The following is a 17,928-nucleotide window of genomic DNA, read 5'->3' as shown; positions in this document are numbered from 1 at the left end:
TGCCTGCCGGTACACTCCTGCGACCTTGAAACCTTATTTATGACCTCACTACTCTCAACCTCCTGTACACTGGAGCTACAATTCAGGTTCCCACTACCTTTCTTAAACAATGGAACAACATTAGCCACCCTCCAGTTTTCCAGAACTATTCTCTCCCTAGCACCCTCTTACTCTTAACGTAGCTATAGAACCTCCTGGGATTATCTTTAACCTTATCTGCCAGATTCATCTCACACCCTCTTTTTGCTCTTCTGATTTCCCTCCCAAGTGTGTTCCTACACTTTTTACAGTCATCTGAGGATTCACTTGAGCCCGATAGCTTAAGCCCAATGTATGCCTTCCTCTTTTTCCTGACCAGAGCCTCAATATCCCTCATCAACCAGGAATCCCTCAACCTGCCAGCTTTTCCATTCATCCTATCAGAGACATACTGTGCCTGGACTCTTGATATCATACTTTTAAAGTCTTCCCATTTGTCAGTCATTCCTTTTCCTTCAAATAGACTCACCCAATCGACCTGTGCTAGATCCTGCCTAATGGCCCCAAAATTGGCCCTGCTCCAGTTCAGCACCTTAACCTGTGGACCTATCCTATCTTTTTCCACAATTATGCTAAAACTAAGAGAGTTATGGTCACTGGATGCAAAAAGCTCTCCAAGTAACACTCCAGTCACTTGCCTGACCTCATTTCCTAAGAGGAGGTCCAGTGTCGCACCTTCCCAAGTAGGGCCCAAGAGAGTGAGGAGCAGAGAGAGCACATGAGAAAGCAAGAGAGAGGGCAAGAAAAAAAAAAAGGGAACAAGCTGCAATTGTTAGGGAATAATGGGGGTGGTGTTGAGAGAAGAGGGGCAAAGCAGGAGAACACAATGGAGAGAACAAAACAGCAATCAGCATTATCCATTTCCTCCCATCCAGGTTCAATGCTGTCAATGAAGCTGAAGAGAAGTGCAACACAATTAAGAAATTTTAATTTCATTCAAAAAATGTTGTAATTTGCCCAACTGTTTTGATTTCATTCTGGTAGTCAAGTTTGGATCTATTTTCAGGTATTGCATATATACTCGTGACTCTATGTCTGATTTTCCTTTTTCTTGGTCAAAATTCTTAAATTTGACAATAAAAGTGTTAAATTTGATGGCTTACCCAAACACTTCTATTTCTACATCAGAATCCGAATTTTCACTGCCATTGAAGTGTTCCTCATTGATTTCACTGTTTGCATCCAGCACTGCAGGCATTATTGCACGAACATCAACCTTGAATACATTCTGGTAAAGCATTTCATACAAAATGGCTGCAAAATAAAGTCAGGTTTAAGTTTATTCTTTTCCATATAATACCGTCAAATTCATGGGACAAATTATATGATTGGGCCGACCAGTGCCCACCAGCTAGATGACCCTGCCAGAGTTTGCAGAATTAGTGAACTAAGTGGTGGTGAATATTTATGATGCAGACAAGCTCCAGAACTCCACCTACAGTATGGATCTCTGACTAACTCATGACAGATGATGAACTGCAAACAGCTCTTAGCTGATTTTGTCATGACTTAACTAGGAAAAGTGTGGTGGTAATTATGCCCCAATTTCCCAAAAGTCACCTGAAATTTTACAGAATCCCAACGATAACCAAGTTGTGTAACTACTACTCAGAACAAAAGCATTTCACACCACTTTTCAACAGAAACAGAAAAACTATTATTACACACTTGACTTTAACAAGACCGGTAAAAAGGATTTCCAATACACTAACATACCCCTCAAAATTCCAAACACACATACAAGGCAGACAATAAATAAATGGCTTAATACAATTACTGGAGCTGGAAAAAAATAGAGAGGATGAACAAAATTTCAAAAGATCAAAGTCCAGACTACAACTTTGAAAGTTATTTTCTCACAGTCCTTTGGATTTTAGCAATGACACACTGTTGCCTGTAGGGTGATTCTTCATTTCAATCTAAGTCTTTTCCTACCTCAGAATTCTCTCTCTCTCAAGCTTTCGTCGTTTTTCTGTCTTTTTCATAAGACAGAGAGAAAGCGTGAGAGATAGAGCGCAGGAGGGAACATGCGAGAAAATGATGGAACCTTTCTGATTGCAGACTTTGGATGTTCCACTCGCTGCTCGCCTGGCACTTACAGCTTTTAACACTCTGAAGCTCATTCACAGGTTGCCTACAGGCAGAATTTCCTTAACTCAAACACTCACAGTGGCACTCAGTCTCAAATTCTCCATCTCACTGCTTCAAAAAAGCAACACTTTATTGAACAGCACAAAAGATACGCAGTTGATTTTCAAGTTGCAAAGCTCTCCTGGTTTCTCAACCATATAGCAGCCGAACTTTCATTGCAGTTTATAGGCCCAAGAAAGAAATGTAGTCTTTTATAACTTTAACAAGCAGATAAAAGCAAGGCTACCTCAATCTGTGACTTTCCATACATATAATTTACTTGCGTGATGAGAGATTGGATTCATTTGGGTTCTACAACTCATGTTGTAGGTTTTTGAAGTTTATTTGATTTGGAATTACTTTGATTAGCTTCAGGGAAAAGGTACCAACTCACTTCAGCCTGCTTTTTTGATCACCAAGAGACAGGTTCTAATCCATGAAAGGAGTCTGCTGCCCATGGGTAGCCAACTTACCCAGTCTTTTTATGCCATTTTTAAGATATAAAAGTTATTTGAAGTTCAGGTTTGACATACTTTTACTAGTCATCACAGTTATCAGAAATAATATATTCTATAACCAGTTCTGTAACAGATACATGCTATTTGCGCATCCAGTAAAAGTGCAAGATTCCTTTCCTTGAGCACCATTTTGTGGTCACTAGTAATGTGCAACCAGTTTTCTAAGCAGGATATCTAAATGAAGAAGTGCACAACACAAAAGGAATCAAAGGGCAAAGTGACTGAAGTGTTAGTAGGGGAACACTTTGAGACTAGTGATCATAATTCTATTAGTTTTAAAAGAGTTATGGAAAAGGACAAGCCTTCCATAAGAATTAAAGTTCTTAAATAGAGTCAGGCAAATTTTAATGGGATGAGACAAGAACTTTCAAAAGTTGATTCAGTAGACTGTTCACAGGTAAAGAACAACTGACAAGTGGGAGGCATTCAAAAGTGTGATAAACAGAGTTCAGAGGCATTATGTTCCTGTTAGAGTGAAGGGTAAGGCTGGTAAGAATAGGGAACAATAGATGATAAAGATATTGAGGTTCCAGTCAAGAATAAGAAAGAATCATACATTAGGAATAGACAACTGGGATCAAATTAATCTCTTGAAGAGTATAAAGAGTGCAGGGACATTCTTGAGAGGGAACTTAGGAGGGTAAAGAGGGCATATGAGATAGCCTTGGCAGATAAGGTTAAGGATAATCCAAAGAAATTCTACAAGTACTTTAAGAGCAAAAAAGCTACTACAGAGAGAATAAGTCCCCTTAAAGATCAAGGAGATCATCTATCTTCAAGTCTGTTGCGCCATTTAATAACGTCTTCGCTCATCTGACTGTGCCCTCAACTCCACTTTTTAACCTGATGCCTTATGATTCCATTGTTAGTTAAGGATTTACTGGTCTCTACCTCAAAAATATCCAACAATTTAGTCACCACTGCTCTGTAGTCAAAAAGAAAAATGCCTCTTCATTTCCGTCCTATTTGGGTACCCTATTTCTAATCTCTTATACAAGGGAAAACATTCTTTAGCATCTAATTTGTCAAGTCTCCTCAAGGACTTAGATGATTCAATAAGATCACCCCTCATTCTTCTAAACCCCAAATGGTTACAGGCGCAACCTGAATAGTGTACTCTAGATGTGGCCATATTGAGGTGCTATATAATTGTAACAAAAACGTCCTTTCCCATTGCAATAAATCACAACATTCCATGTGCCTTCCTGTTCACTTGTTCACTACATACTAACCTTTTGTGATTTAAAAAGGCCTGTTACAGAAAACTAAGTGGTAGCAACATCCATGCTTTAGAAAGATCTGAAGCTTTTAAAATTGTAAGGTCACCACATCTACTATCTTTTGAGTCCACCAAAGAACTAAAAAGTCCTTTGGTGATGAGACCATATGAAAATGACTGCGACCTACATAAAGTTTATCTCATTAAGCAACATATGGCTTCAGTTGTTCAATTCACTCAGCTGCACTTGAGGTGAGATGGCAACTTGCCATCGTTAGATTTACAATTAACCTCTTCGAAAACGAGAAAGACTCATCAATAATTAATAATTTTTTTTGGCTTTCAATTAATTAACCTTAACAGATAATTTTTTTAGCTGGTTATTCAAATCATCACACTCAGGAGTGAAAAAACACAGACACTGCTTCTCAAAATTCACTGGATTATGGACAATTGTGAAGGAGGCAAGAATTTCGGCAGTTCTGCCTCCAAGAATCCAGCAAATCAATTAGAGGGAAGGATGCATATGCATAAATTAAAACTCCATTTAAACTGGACATTTAAAAAAAATGCATATTTTAAAGAAGTGATGTAAGACAGGCAGTTTTGAATAGTCTGTTGAGAATTATAGACAATAAAATGAACTTGCAGATTAAAATCAGAATACTTACACTGGCAAATGGCTGCAGCATCCACAAATGTCTTGGGATAGACACTATCATAATGATTTCCATTTGAAAAGCATAAAAAGATCTAAACGGAAGTTGAGAAAATAAATTGTCCGGTTAGTCGTACTATTATCATCTTCGAACATCAGTAGGTTGCAATCTACATCCAAATCAGTCAACTAATGCTCCTTGGGACTGCTGAATGAGTTCCCGTTCAACTTTTGGACTAGTAGTGTGGAAAAACGCTGCCATCAATATAATCTTTCCCTTTGGTAATAAAAAGTTTTCTTTGCATACGGGGCACTTAAAAGGGAAAGGCTGAGTTTAGGTTGTTCTTAGATTTTAGTTTTGTGTTCTCAACTGTAAGTGACAATATCATTCCAGAAATCTGTTGTTTATTTTCATTTGAATTCTAATTTCCTGCTACAATCCAAAACCCATCATCTTTCAGAGCTGCTTCAGTTATATGCCTATTTGCTTGAGCAGGAACTCTTAGACCAGATTCAAGTTGCGACCACTATCTCTAGTGAATCACTTAGCATCTCTTCACCACTGAACAAATAAAGCCACATCATTGATAACATTGGTTAGAGCCACTGAAGAAAATTCGTATTATATGATAGATTTTGTTCAGATGTATTACTTACACTAAAACCTGCAACAGGTAAGTTTTTAGCTTTCATGGTTATTCATGAAGTGGAAGAGGTGCTTTTCTCAACACAAAGTACTCATTAGTCAATTACTCCTAGAAATCAGAACCAAGTACAAAAGCATTGTAGTGCAGGATCTGAATGTCAAAATATTTAGATGTTCACTTCTGATAATTTACAAAGTTCTGACCAGATGTAAGGTCAGATGATCAAAAGCTTGGTTCAAGAAGTAGCTTTTAAAAGGAGAATCTTTAAAAGAAGGAAAGTGAGCCACACAGACTCCTGGAGCAAATTCCTGATACTAGGACTTGAATAGTTGATGGCAGGTCAGACGAAGATGGCGCAATGAAAATCTGGAGTGCATAAGAGACGAGAATGTAGAGCTTGGAGATTTTGTTAGTGATCTGTTAGAAGTTACACAGAGTAAGCAAGGGTGTGTTACGAAGAAATTTGGAAACAAGGCTGAAAATACTTAAATTGAGGCATTGTATGACTCGGAGCCAAGGCAGACTACTGAGTACAGATACATTAGGTGAAAAGAACTTCATAGAATCATAGAATCCCTAACTTAGTGCAAGTTAGGATATGGTCTGTAGGGTAGATGGCAGGAAGCATCAGAATAATACAAAAATAATCAAGTCGCGAGATAACAATGTCGTAGATACGGGCTTCAGCAACAGACGAGCCGAGCCGGAGATGGAGATGGATGATGTTATAGAGATGGTTCGAAGGTTTGGGATGAGAAGTTCAGCAAAAGGTCAAGTGGGAGATCAAGCTTGTGATACAGCAGTACTTGAGTTCAGTAGTTTAAAAAAAGTACAGCTTTCAAGTGTTTTTGTGAACTCAACTGCTACTTCAGATGCTCTCAACACTGCAAACATTATTTTTAAGTAACTGACTTGTAAATGGTAAGCATTTAGAAATAATTAAGTTGTATCTGCATAGGTATCTTTCACAAACTCAGGCTCTTTCTAAGCATTTTACAACCAAATACGTATTTCTGAAGCAATGACACATTTCTGACATTCCAGTAGTTACCATAAGTTGGAATACTGTAAACTCATAAAAACTTTGAGCTCATAACCAAATAAATCTGTTTCAATGATTTTAGTTGAGAGATAAATATTTGCCAGGATAGTAGGGCAAATTCTATTGGTTTTCATAAAACAGTGTCACTGAATCTTTTATATATATTCAAAAGAAAGAAGGGATAACAGTTTTAACACAAAGGACAACAACTCCGAAGCATCAGCCTACAATATATGCTCATGCCTCTGGAGTTGATTTAAGATGTAATTTTCTTGTATCTTTACTTGGAGTCACTGTAAATGACTTTGTCAGTTTTTGAGAACTTACTGTGTCAGGGAATCCATTTTCAGTAACACGGGCAGGAGGTCTATTTGGTTCCTGGTAAATTACAAAATCTCGTCTGTGAAAGTAAAAATAACAAATTAAAAACAACATTGAAGTACCTGCGAAAAATCTAATCATATTCTATCTTACTGTACAAACCAAGGGACAACAGTCATCACAACTTAACTGTTTCAAGCCATAGAGGCCATAAGGTCCTAAGGTACAGTTCCAATGCTCTGCCGAGAGTTAATCTCTGCTGGACCGAATGCAGGATCACTATCAATTAACACCATACTTCATGGTCCAAACATGAGCAGCAGAAGTCTCACTCAGTTGGCTACTGTCAAACATCCACATGGACATCATCATCTGATGAGATCAGGTCAAGCCAAGGCTCTCCTAATATCTGCCAAAACTTATACATTAAAATGGAACTGACCACAGTATTGGAATGAACTCAGCACCCATGCATTGTATTTGTATCAGATGGGACAACCATTTACATCAAAGATTAAATTTCCGGAGGGAAGAAGAAAAATAACTATCAGAAAATGGTTGGGATTGAGGGAGGAGAGTCAGTGACACACAGAGAGAGGGGAGGTGGGGATTGCGCGAGAGAGAGAGAGCCAGAAACAGCAAAAGTGCAAGACAGACAGCAAAAGAAAATAAACTAAGCAGAGCAATGACCCTAAATCACACTTTCCAGTTGATAATCTTGCAGTGGCAGAGGTATAAATGCTGAGCTCAATAACCCATAAAGAGGAGGGTAAGAGAAAGTAACTGTAGTCATCCCAGATAAACATCCATTAGTTATGTTACAATAAGCACAGATTGCTATTTAATGCATACAATTCAGAATTCCCACAGCCCATTTAAATCAACACTAATACACACTCCCCAAATGAAAATCCTGAGTGAGAGAAACTGCATGGTACACTTCCAAAACAAATAAATTCTCCCTGATCCTCCAAAGTGATCAACAGCCACTTGCACAAAGGAGCCAAAAGGTACTTTACAGGAGTCTAATCAGGCAAAAACTGACAAGCTATCAAAAAGAATCAGATATAAGGTCAAGTAACCAAAGTGGGCTGAGGGTTGGGGGTTGGGTGCGTGGAAGGAGAGAGAGAGGGACAGAGAGGGAAGTAAAAGGAGTGGAGAAATTTAGGAAGGGAATTTTAGAGCCTACATTTTATACAGTGAAAGATAAAGCTTCCAGCAAGGCAGGTATGGGGATTCAGAACTTAGCTTTGGAGAAGCCTCATCCAATGCACTTGTCCAAAACAAACTTGTCTCTGGTGTGAGCAAGGGCATAGATGGCAGGGTGGATTAGTGAACTGACCACAGCACTGTGTTCTAAAGTGCCATTCAAATATGGTAAGAAGAAAAGAGAAATGTAGCAATAATATAAGAAAGCATTGTTAGGAGAATATATAAATGTTCACCAGAGCAAAGACAGTCCCGAAGGCTGCGCTGCCTACCTGGTGTCAAGGTTCAGGATCTCTCTTTTGGGATGGAGAGAAACTTGGAGTGGTAGGGGAAGGATCCAATCATTATGGTCTAATTAGGTACAAATGACATAGGTATGACAAGTAAAGAGATTCTGCAGAGGAATACATTATTAAGTAGAACCGCAAAAGGCAGTCATCTCAGGATTACCCTATGCCAATTTTCACCTGGCTCAGAGTAAAGATGATTAGAGAGATTAATGCGTGGCTCAAAAATTAGTGTGGAAGAAGTGGAATTGGCTTGGAGGGAAGTGGTACCAGTTCTTGGGAAAGAATAAGGCTTATTTGAAACATGCTTGGAACTGTGTCTTGTCAAATTATATAATGAAGGCTATTCATAGACATTAGATTAATCATGGGAGAGGGTTGGTGCAACTGAAGGAGAGTTTAAAAACTCAAAGAAATGAGACAGTAGAGTAGCAAACAGGCAAATGGCAACGTGTGACAGGAAGAGTAGAAAATAAATGCAGATGAGTGCAGCAGAAATTAGAATCAGATTAAATAATAAAGGCAAAAAGTCAAAGATTCAGACTCCAATTGTATGCAACATTTGGAACAAAACAGATGAAATGAATGCACAAATAGTGTAGTGATTGTAATGAAGTCTGCCTGGTGGAGCTCACAGAATATGAGTTCACTGATTTGACCAAATTAACAATCCAAACAGCGATTGGCAGGCATAAGAACAGAAGTTTCAGATATCCTGTAAATAAAGGGTGACGGGATATCGGCCCCTGTGGAGTTATTTCAGTGGTGACAAGAGCAAAACATGCTCCTGAAGAAATTTGCTCACAACAATTGTCTTTGAGTTTATTGAATCCCTGCAGTGTGGAAGTAGGCCATTCAGTCCATCAAGCCCACAGTGACCCTTGAAGAGCATCCCAGCCATACCCACCCTCCTACCCTATCTCTGTAGCCCTGCGTATCTCATGGCTAATCCACCTAATCTACACATCCCTGTACGTAGTGAGCAATGTAGCAAAGCCAATCCACCTAACCTACACGTCTGTGGACTGAGGGAATTTAGATAAGCATTTCTGGTATCATGCCATTATTTGGGAAGCTTGACTCAAAGTCATAGAGATATACAGCACAGAAACAGGCCATTCAGTGCAACTTGTCCATGCCAACAAGATATCCTAAAGTAATCTAGTCCCATTGCCAGCATTTCGCCCACATCTCTCTAAAGCCTTCCTCTTCATGCACCCATCTATTTTAAATGCTGTAATTGTACCAGTCTCCACCACTTCCTCTGGCAGCTCATTCTATACATGCACCACCCGCTACATGGGTTCCTTTTGTATCTTTCCCCTCTCACCTTAAACCTATGCCCTCTAGTTTTGGATTCCCACACCCCTGGGAAAAGACCTTGTCTATTTACCCTATCCATGCCCCTCATAATTTTTTAAACCTCTATAAGGTCACCCCTCAGCCTCCGACACTCCAGGGAAAATAGCCCCAGCCTTTTCAGCCTCTCCCTATAGCTCAAACCTTCCAACCCTGGCAACATCCTTGTAAATCTTTTCTGAACCCTTGCAAGTTTCACAACATCCTTCCTGTAGCAGGGAGACCAGAATTGTACGTAGTATTCCAACAGTGGTCTAACCAACGTCCTGTACAGCTGCAACATGACCTCCCGATTCCGATAGTCAATGCACTGACTAGTAAAGGCAAGTATACCAAATGCCCTCTTCACTATCCTATCCACCTGTGACTCCACTTTCAAGGAACCTGCAGTCCAAGGTCTTTTTGTTCAGCAACACTCCCCAGGACCTTACCATTAAGTGTATAATGCCTGCCCCAATTTGCCTTTCCAAGATGCAGCAACTCACATTTACCCAAGTTAAACTCCATCTACTACGCCTTAGTCCATTGGCCAATCTGATCAAGATCCCACTGTACTCGGAAGTAACCTTCTTTACTGTCCACTACACCTCCAATTTTGGTGTCATCTGCAAACTTACTAACCACACCTCCTATGTTTGTTCGACTCTGTCAAAGATTGGGCCCAGTATATGAAAAGAATCCACTATTTTTTCCAGGCAGCGACATTGGGGCAGATGAAAAGCAACGAGTAACTCTCCTGACAGCTTGTGGACCTGCAGCATTTTTGGAGCCTAAGTTTCCCTGAGGCACCAGATACTAAAACCTTTCAAGAGTTGACAGATTTAGTTAAGGAATATTATGACCCCAAGCCTCCTCTAATTCTGAGTCTCTGTCATTTTTACTCAGCAATTGGAGAACCAGGGCAATCTGTATCAGGATTTTTGACTAGGTTAAGACCACTGGCAGAGGCATATGACTTTGGTTTAACCCTTAATTAGATGCTGGGAGATCATTTGGTATGTGGGATTAATGATGTAACCATACAAAAGCACCTATATCTGGATTGGAACAGTTAAATTGTTCAGCAATATCCAAATCAAAACCAATCAAAATAAACATCTGGTTAAACGGTCACCCAGTTCTAATGGACGTCAATGCAATGTGGCCATTTCAGTGATCACAGAACCAATCTAACAAAAGTTGCTCTAGATTCCAACCCTTAAGTTTACACAAGGCTTTGGCTAGACTGAGAACTTATACCAGAGAATCTTTACAGATTAAGAGCACACCTTTGGTTCATTTATCAATTAGAAAATGGCTGCCTGAGTGAAGTCCTAACTAAATACCCAGATGCTTTTCAGAAAGGTGTACAGGCTATCAAAGGAGCCAAGGCTACCTTATATACTGACCCGGAAGCAATTCTACAATTCTGCAAGGTCCGCTCAGTGCCATTTGCCCTACACGCAAAAGTAGAGGCAGAAATCAGAAGGCTGAAAAGCGAAGGAATCATCAAACTAGACCAGTTTGTGGAATGGGCAGCACCAACTGTAATGACTGTGAAGCCTGACAGGTTGGTTCACTTTTGTGGGGATTTTAAACAAACAGTAGAATTGCTTTTCGCAGCTGGATAAATACCCAATCCCTCGCATAGAGGACTTTCACGCAAAGCTGGCAGAGGGCTGTCCGTCACAAAACTGGACATGAGTCATGCATACTTACAACTGCAATTAGATGAGGATTCCTGGAAGTATGCTACAATTAATACTCATAAGGATTTAAACCAATATGCGAGACTGCAATTTGGGGTATCGCCAGCGTGTGCCATTTTTCAGCAGACAATGGAGAACATTTTACAATGTCTACACTAGGTTGCCATTCATCTAGATATGCTAGTAACAAGGAAAACCAAAAAGGAGTACTTAGAGAACTTGGACATATTCCTTAGACATTTCTCCCACACAGGCATACACCTTAGAAGGGAAAAAATGTGTGTTCTAAGCACCCCAAGAGACCAACTTGGGCTACAGGGTCATTGATTCCTGGTTACACCTGTTGGAAGATAAAGTGAGGGCAATGAAAGGTGCCCTGGTTCCCACGCCTGTACTGGAGCTTAGGTCTTTTATGGGGCTGGTGAATTATTACAGAAAGTTCATACAGAACCCAGTCTCCATTCTGGCACCTCTGCACCAACTCTTATAAAATGGTAAACCTTGAAAACGGTCGCATGGCCAAGCCACAGCTTTCAGGGAAGAAACAGGTATCACCCTCTATGGTGTTGGCACATTATAAACCCAAGTGAGATCTGGTTCTGACATGCGATGCCTTATCGTACGGCATCGGGATAGTATTAGCTCACATGTGGCCCAGTGGAAAAGGAACACCCAAAAGGATACGTATCTAGGACTTTGGCTAATGCAGAGTGTAAATAAACCCAGATTGAGAAGGGAGGTTTGGCAGGCATATTTGGAGTCAAGAAGTTCCACCAATACCTTTATGGGCATAAATTTGTAATGATGGACCAAAAACCCCTACTTGATCTGTTTAAAGAGGACAAAGGAGTGCTGCCCATAGCTTCAGGTCAAATTCAGCAGTGGACTCCAAGGGCTCTAAGCGCATACGATTACAAGTTGAAACAGCATTTGGGAGGCCAAGCCGTGAATGTGGATGCATTGAGCCATCTCCCACTGGTGGGATACACCACCAGTAGTACCGCCACTGGAGTGTCTGGAATGGGCGGCACAGTGGCTCAGTGGTTAGCACTGATGCCACTCAGCGCAAGGGACCTGGATTCGATTCCACCCTCAGGTGGAGTTTGCACATCCTCCCCATGTCTGTGTAGGTTTCTGCCGCGTGCTCCGGTTTTCTCCCACAGTCTAAAGAAGTGCAGATTAGGTGAACTGGCCATGCTAAATTGCCTATACCGTTCAGGGATGTGTTGGTTAGGTGAGTTAGCCGCGGAAAATGCAGGGTTACAGCGGATGGGTCTGGGTGGGATGCTCTTCGGAGGGTCGGTATGGACTTGTTGGGCCGAAAGGCTTGTTTTCACATTGTTGGGATACTATGAAACTATGGTTTTAAATTTTCTGGACACAGTTCCAGTCACAGCTGACAATATCAGACTTTGGATGCAGAAAGATCCAGATGTGGCAAAACTAGTGGTGATGAGGGAAACCAAAAGGGCTATCACAACCAGAACTGAAATCATTCTAGACTCAAAGACCAGATCACAGTAGCGGTTGACATATTATTATGGGGAGCAAGAGTGATTGTCCCGAGCAAAGGCCACCGCCAGATATTGGCTGAACTCCACCAGGATCATCCAGGAATTTCCAAAATTAAGACGTTGGCGATAAGTTATGTCTGGTAGTCAGGACTGAATGCAGATATAGCTGCCAACAAGGACAAACGTTTCCACCAACAGCTCCCCCACATTCTGGGAATGGTCGGGTAAACCCTAGACTTGGTTACATGTCGACTATGCTGGTCCATTCATAGGCTCTATGTTCTTAGTCATTGTGGATGCCCACACAAAGTGGTTGGATGTGCATAGAGACAGCAACAACTGCAGATGCTGGAGTCAGAGATCACAGTATAGAACTGGAAGAACACAGAAGGACAGGCAGCATCAGAGGAGCAGGAAAGTTGACGTTTTGGGTCGGGACCCTTCTTCAGAAACGGGGAGGGGAAAGGGTGCTCAGAAATAAAGAGAGAACAAGGGTAGGGTTGGAGAAGGTAGGTGGGATGGTGATATGTGAGTGCAGGTAGGAAGTGGTGAGGATCAGTCAGTGGGATGGGAGGGGTGGATAGGTGGGAGTGAAGATGGACAGGTTTGTCAGGTCAAGGAGGTGGTGATGAAAGGGAGGGTTGGACATGGGATGAGGCCGGGGGTGGGGAGATTTTAAAACTAGTGAATTCTACGCTTAGGCCATTGGGCTGCAGGCTCCCGAGGCAGAATATGAGGTGCTGCTCCTCCAGTTTGCGGGTGGTGTCATTGTGGCACGAGAGGAGGCCCAGGATGGACATGTCACCCAGGGAGTAGGAGGGGGGAGTTAAAATGGTTGACGACCAGAAGGTGTTGTCGTTTGTCATGAACTGAGCGCAGATACTCTACAAAACACAGTCTCCAAGTCAACGCTTGGTCTCACCAATGTACAGGAGGCCAAACCGGGGGCAGTGGATACAGTAGACCAAGTTGACAGATGTGCAGGTGATCCCCTGGCTAAAATGGAAGGCTTGTTTTGTGCCTTGAATGGGATGAGGGGGGTGGTGGTGTAGGGGCATGTGTAGCACTTCCTGCAGTTGCAGGGAAAGGTGCTGGGAGCAGTGGGGTTAGTGGGGAGTGTGGAGCGGACAAGGGAGTCCCAGAGAGTGTGGTCCCTACGAAAGGCAGTTAGGGGTGGGGAGGGAAATATCTATTCGGTTGTGGGGTTGGATTGTAGGTGGTGGAAGTAGCGGAGAACGATATGTTGGATACAGAGTTTGGTGGGGTGCCATGTGAGGACAAGGGGGTTTCTGTCTTTATTTTTGTTGGGAGGAGGGGATGTGAGGGCAGAGGTATGGGAAATGCAAGAGATGCGGTTGAGTGCATTTTCGATCACCGGAGGGGGAAAGTTATGGTCCAAGAAATACGAGGACATCTGGGATGTATGGGAGTGGAACGTCCCATCTTGGAAGCGGATGCAGCAGAGGCGGAGGAATTGAGAGTAGGGGTTTGCATTCTTGCAGGAAGGTGGGTGAGAGGTGTAGTCCAGGTAGCTGTGGCAGTCAGTGGGCTTGAAATAGATGTCAGTTTCGAGGCGGTCACCAGAAATGGAAACAGAGGGGTCCAGGAAGAAGAGGAAGGTATCGGAGATGGTCCAGGTGAATTTAAGGTTGGGGTGAAAGGTGTTAGTAAAGTTGATGAACTGTTCGAGCTCCTCGTGGGAGCATTAGGCAGCACTGATGCAGTCAAAGTGGCGGAGGAAGAGGTGGGGGATAATGTCAGTGTAACAATGGAACAGGGACAGTCCCATGTTTCCTACGAAGAGGCAGACATAGCTGGGGTCCATGCGGGTGCCCTTAGCAGAGTTCATTCGTCAAACATGGCGACAATGACAGAAAAACTGCATGCATCTTTTGCAATACAGAGACTCACGAAAGTATTGGTCACAGGTAACGGACCATCATTTACTAGCAGGATATTTGAGTATTTCTTGAAGTCGAATGATATTTGACATATAAAGACAGCTCCATACCATCCATCATCGAATGGTCTGGCAGGAAGTGCAGTCCAAATATTGATGGCAGGCTTAAAGAAACAGCAGATAGCTTCACCAGATGCCAAACAGTCCTAGTTCCTATTTGAGTATAGGACCACCTCTCATGCATCTACAGGGAGAGCTCCAGAGTTGCTAATGGGGAGAAGACTCTGCAGCAGATTAAATCTGACCCTCCCGGAGTATGAAATGGCATCAGGAATGCCAATGTTGGAAACAAGACCCAACTAGGCAAGAAAGACAATTTACTTCAAGTGACAAAGTTTGGTGCAGGAACCACAGAATGACCCTGCACAGGTGACAGGCATTGTCAACGCAAGGTCAGGTCCAGTGATGTATAAGGTTTGGGTAGATGCAACTGTCCTAAACTAGGATGTGGACCATATGAAAGCTGCAAACTCACAAAAGGGTCGGGAGTGAAATGTGCCTGGCTCCTCAGAACTGACGGAAAGGCTGGCAGAACCCGTGGGTTCTCACTCTCCATCAAGCGTTGAAGAGACCTCAGAAGTTGAGATGGACACAGCGGATGTCACTGCCTCAACACCTTCACCATCTGAAGAGAATGAATTTCTTCTGAGACAATCCAAACGCAAGAGGCCAGCTATTGTGTGTTACACACTGCCCGTACCTGAGGCGGAGTCAGAGGAATCTGACCCGGAGCTAAAACTCATAAAAGAAAAAGAACAAGCCTATGTCATCTGAATCAGAGGGGGGATGTAGTGATTGTAACAACGTCAGCCAGGTTGTCCTAACAGAATGAGTTTCCCTGAGTGATGTTGTTAATCTGGTCCAATCAGGGAGCCCTAGCAGACATAAGAACAGGAGTATCAGACATCCTGATACTGATGGCCAGCCCCTAGGGAGCTGGATCAGTGTAAAGGACTTTGTACATGTAAACAAAGGGTGACTTGGTGGTCAGATAACGGCCTCTGTGGAGTTATTTCAAATAGAAATAAATAAATTATCCTTCATAGCTACTGCAAAGACACAGTTGCAGAGTGACCAGGCCTGGAACTCAATATTGAAGGGTATTCTATGTTCCAGAAGAATAAGCAAAAAGGTAGAAGGATGAGGGATATCTTTGTCAACAAAAGATGTGATTCATTCAGTGGTGAATAGTGAAACAGATGCAGTAGATTGTGATCTGAAATAATTTCAAGTCGAAGTAAGGATCAACAACAGCAACACGTTACAGCTCGGAGTCGTCTACATGGCCCCAAAGAGTTACCTCACTGGAGGACAAAGTCTAAATTGTAAAATAATGAGACAGGCAAGGAGGGAAATACAATTGTAACAGCTGATTTTAATCTGCATATTGACTGGACAAATCCAGTGGGCAAGCGTAACGCTGAAATCAAATCTGTAGAGTTCATCAGGAGCAATGTGAAAAACCTACTCAGGAACAAGTCATATTAGATCCAATATTGCGTAATAAGGTAGGATAAGTAAGAGATCTCGTAGCTAAGGATCCTCTAAGGAATAGCAATCTTAACATAGTAGAATTTCAAATTCAGTTTGAGAGAAAGAATAACACAGGTCACAAACCAGTGTCCTCAACTTATATTAGGGCAATTACAGAGATGTGAAGAAAAAGCCATCTACAGCAGGTGGTAAAATACACTATTTGGAAAAACAGTGCACGTGCAATGCAGGCATTCAAGCAGACATTTTATAATGCTCAGCAGAAAAAAAGTTATTCCTGTCGAAAATGAATACCCAACAAGAAGGATGAACCACCCATGGTTAAAAAAGGCAGTCAGTTTTCGATCAAAACTAGGCATACAGGGCAGCATAAACTTGTGGTGAGCCAGAAGATTAGGAACTTTTAGGAATCAGCTGCAGACAACTAAAAAGCTTAATGAACAGGGAGAAAATTTATGAAGAAAGTAAATTGGCAAGAAATAGAAGGACAAGTAGCAAGAGCTTCTGAAGACAGATAAAAAGAGTAACTAATTATAGGACCATTGGAGAATGCAACTGGGGAATTAATAACGGGGAGAGGGTAACAGGTAATGGGAAATGGTGTATAATTTCAACTAATATTTTGCACTGGTCTTCATGGTGGAGGACACAATGAACATCACAGAGAGACGTGATAAGCAAAAAGCTAATGAGAGGAAAATTCTTTTAACAGCCTTTATCACAAGAAACAAAGTATTAGACAGAGTATGGATACTTTAAAAGCAGACAAGTCACCAAGACTGGACAGCTTGCATCCAAGGAAAATGATCACAGAGATAGTGGCATTGGTCAAAATATTTCAGAATTCACTGGATTCAGAGAAGGTTCCAGCGGATGGTGTGACACATCTTTCTAGGAAAGGAAACAGAAAGCAGGAAATTATAGTTCAATTATCTTAACGTGTCATTGGGAAAATAATAGAAGGCACTTGCTGAAGTTCTTTGAGCATATAACAAGTGGAGTTAATAAAGGAGAACTGGTAGATGCAGCCAATTTAGATTCCAGAAGGCATTCAATAAGATGTCTAATAAAAGGTTACTTCACAAGATAGGAGACCACAACATTGGATAGATAGCATGGATTGGTTAACACAGAGAAGGCTTATAATGTTGGAAATATGTAAGGAGTGGAGTGCCACAAAGATGAGCCCCAGAGTCTTAATTATTTACTATCTATATTAATGACTTGGAGGACGGGACAGAATATAAATTATCCAAATTTGCTGACAATACAAAAATTGGGTGTGTAGTTTGCTGTAGGAGGACATAAGGAATCTGCAGCACGATATAGAACTTGAGTGAGTGAGCAAAAATTTGGCAGATGAAGTTTAATGTAGGAAAGTGCGAGGCTATACACCTTGGTAGGAAGTATCAAAAGGCAAGCTATTATTTGCAAAAAGACTCCAAAAAAGTACAGCATGGAGGGATCTGGCTATTCTTCAGCATGAAACACAAAAAGGTTAGCATGCAGATGCAACAAGTAATTTTGGGAAGATGGCAAATAGAACTTTGGCCTTCTGGAGGTTTAAAAACAAGCATGTCTTGTTACAACTGTACAGAATGTGGGTGAGGTCATACCTGGGGTACAGTGTACAGCCTTGCACCATGTATTTAAGCAAGTACGGACTATCACTGGAGGCAGTTTGAAAGAGATTGTAATGTTCCTTGCACTCAAGTATAAACAATTCAACCCCATCATGGCCGCGTGGGCAGCACGGTGGCTCAGTGGTTAGCGCTGCTGCCTCACAGCACCAGGGACCCAGGTTCAATTCCACCCTCAGGCGACTGTCTGTGTGGAGTTTGCA

General features: G+C 41.8%; 1 protein-coding gene across 1 annotated transcript in view; it reads right to left on the bottom strand.

Moving 5' to 3' along the window:
* otud4 (OTU deubiquitinase 4) overlaps positions 1 to 17,928 on the bottom strand; it is a 101,552-nt gene that overhangs the window by 52,338 nt on the left and 31,286 nt on the right. Inside the window, exons 5-7 of the mRNA XM_048607301.1 lie at positions 6,581 to 6,653; positions 4,578 to 4,659; positions 1,143 to 1,293 (exon numbers count right to left, since the gene is read on the bottom strand). Coding sequence (XP_048463258.1) covers positions 1,143 to 1,293; positions 4,578 to 4,659; positions 6,581 to 6,653 — 306 coding nt within the window. The remainder of the gene's footprint in view (positions 1 to 1,142; positions 1,294 to 4,577; positions 4,660 to 6,580; positions 6,654 to 17,928) is intronic.

The sequence above is a fragment of the Rhincodon typus genome, chromosome 1, assembly GCF_021869965.1.
Source record: "Rhincodon typus isolate 14 chromosome 1, sRhiTyp1.1, whole genome shotgun sequence".
In the NCBI taxonomy this organism is placed as follows: Eukaryota; Metazoa; Chordata; class Chondrichthyes; order Orectolobiformes; family Rhincodontidae; genus Rhincodon; species Rhincodon typus.
This window is presented reverse-complemented; position numbering and strand designations above follow the sequence as displayed.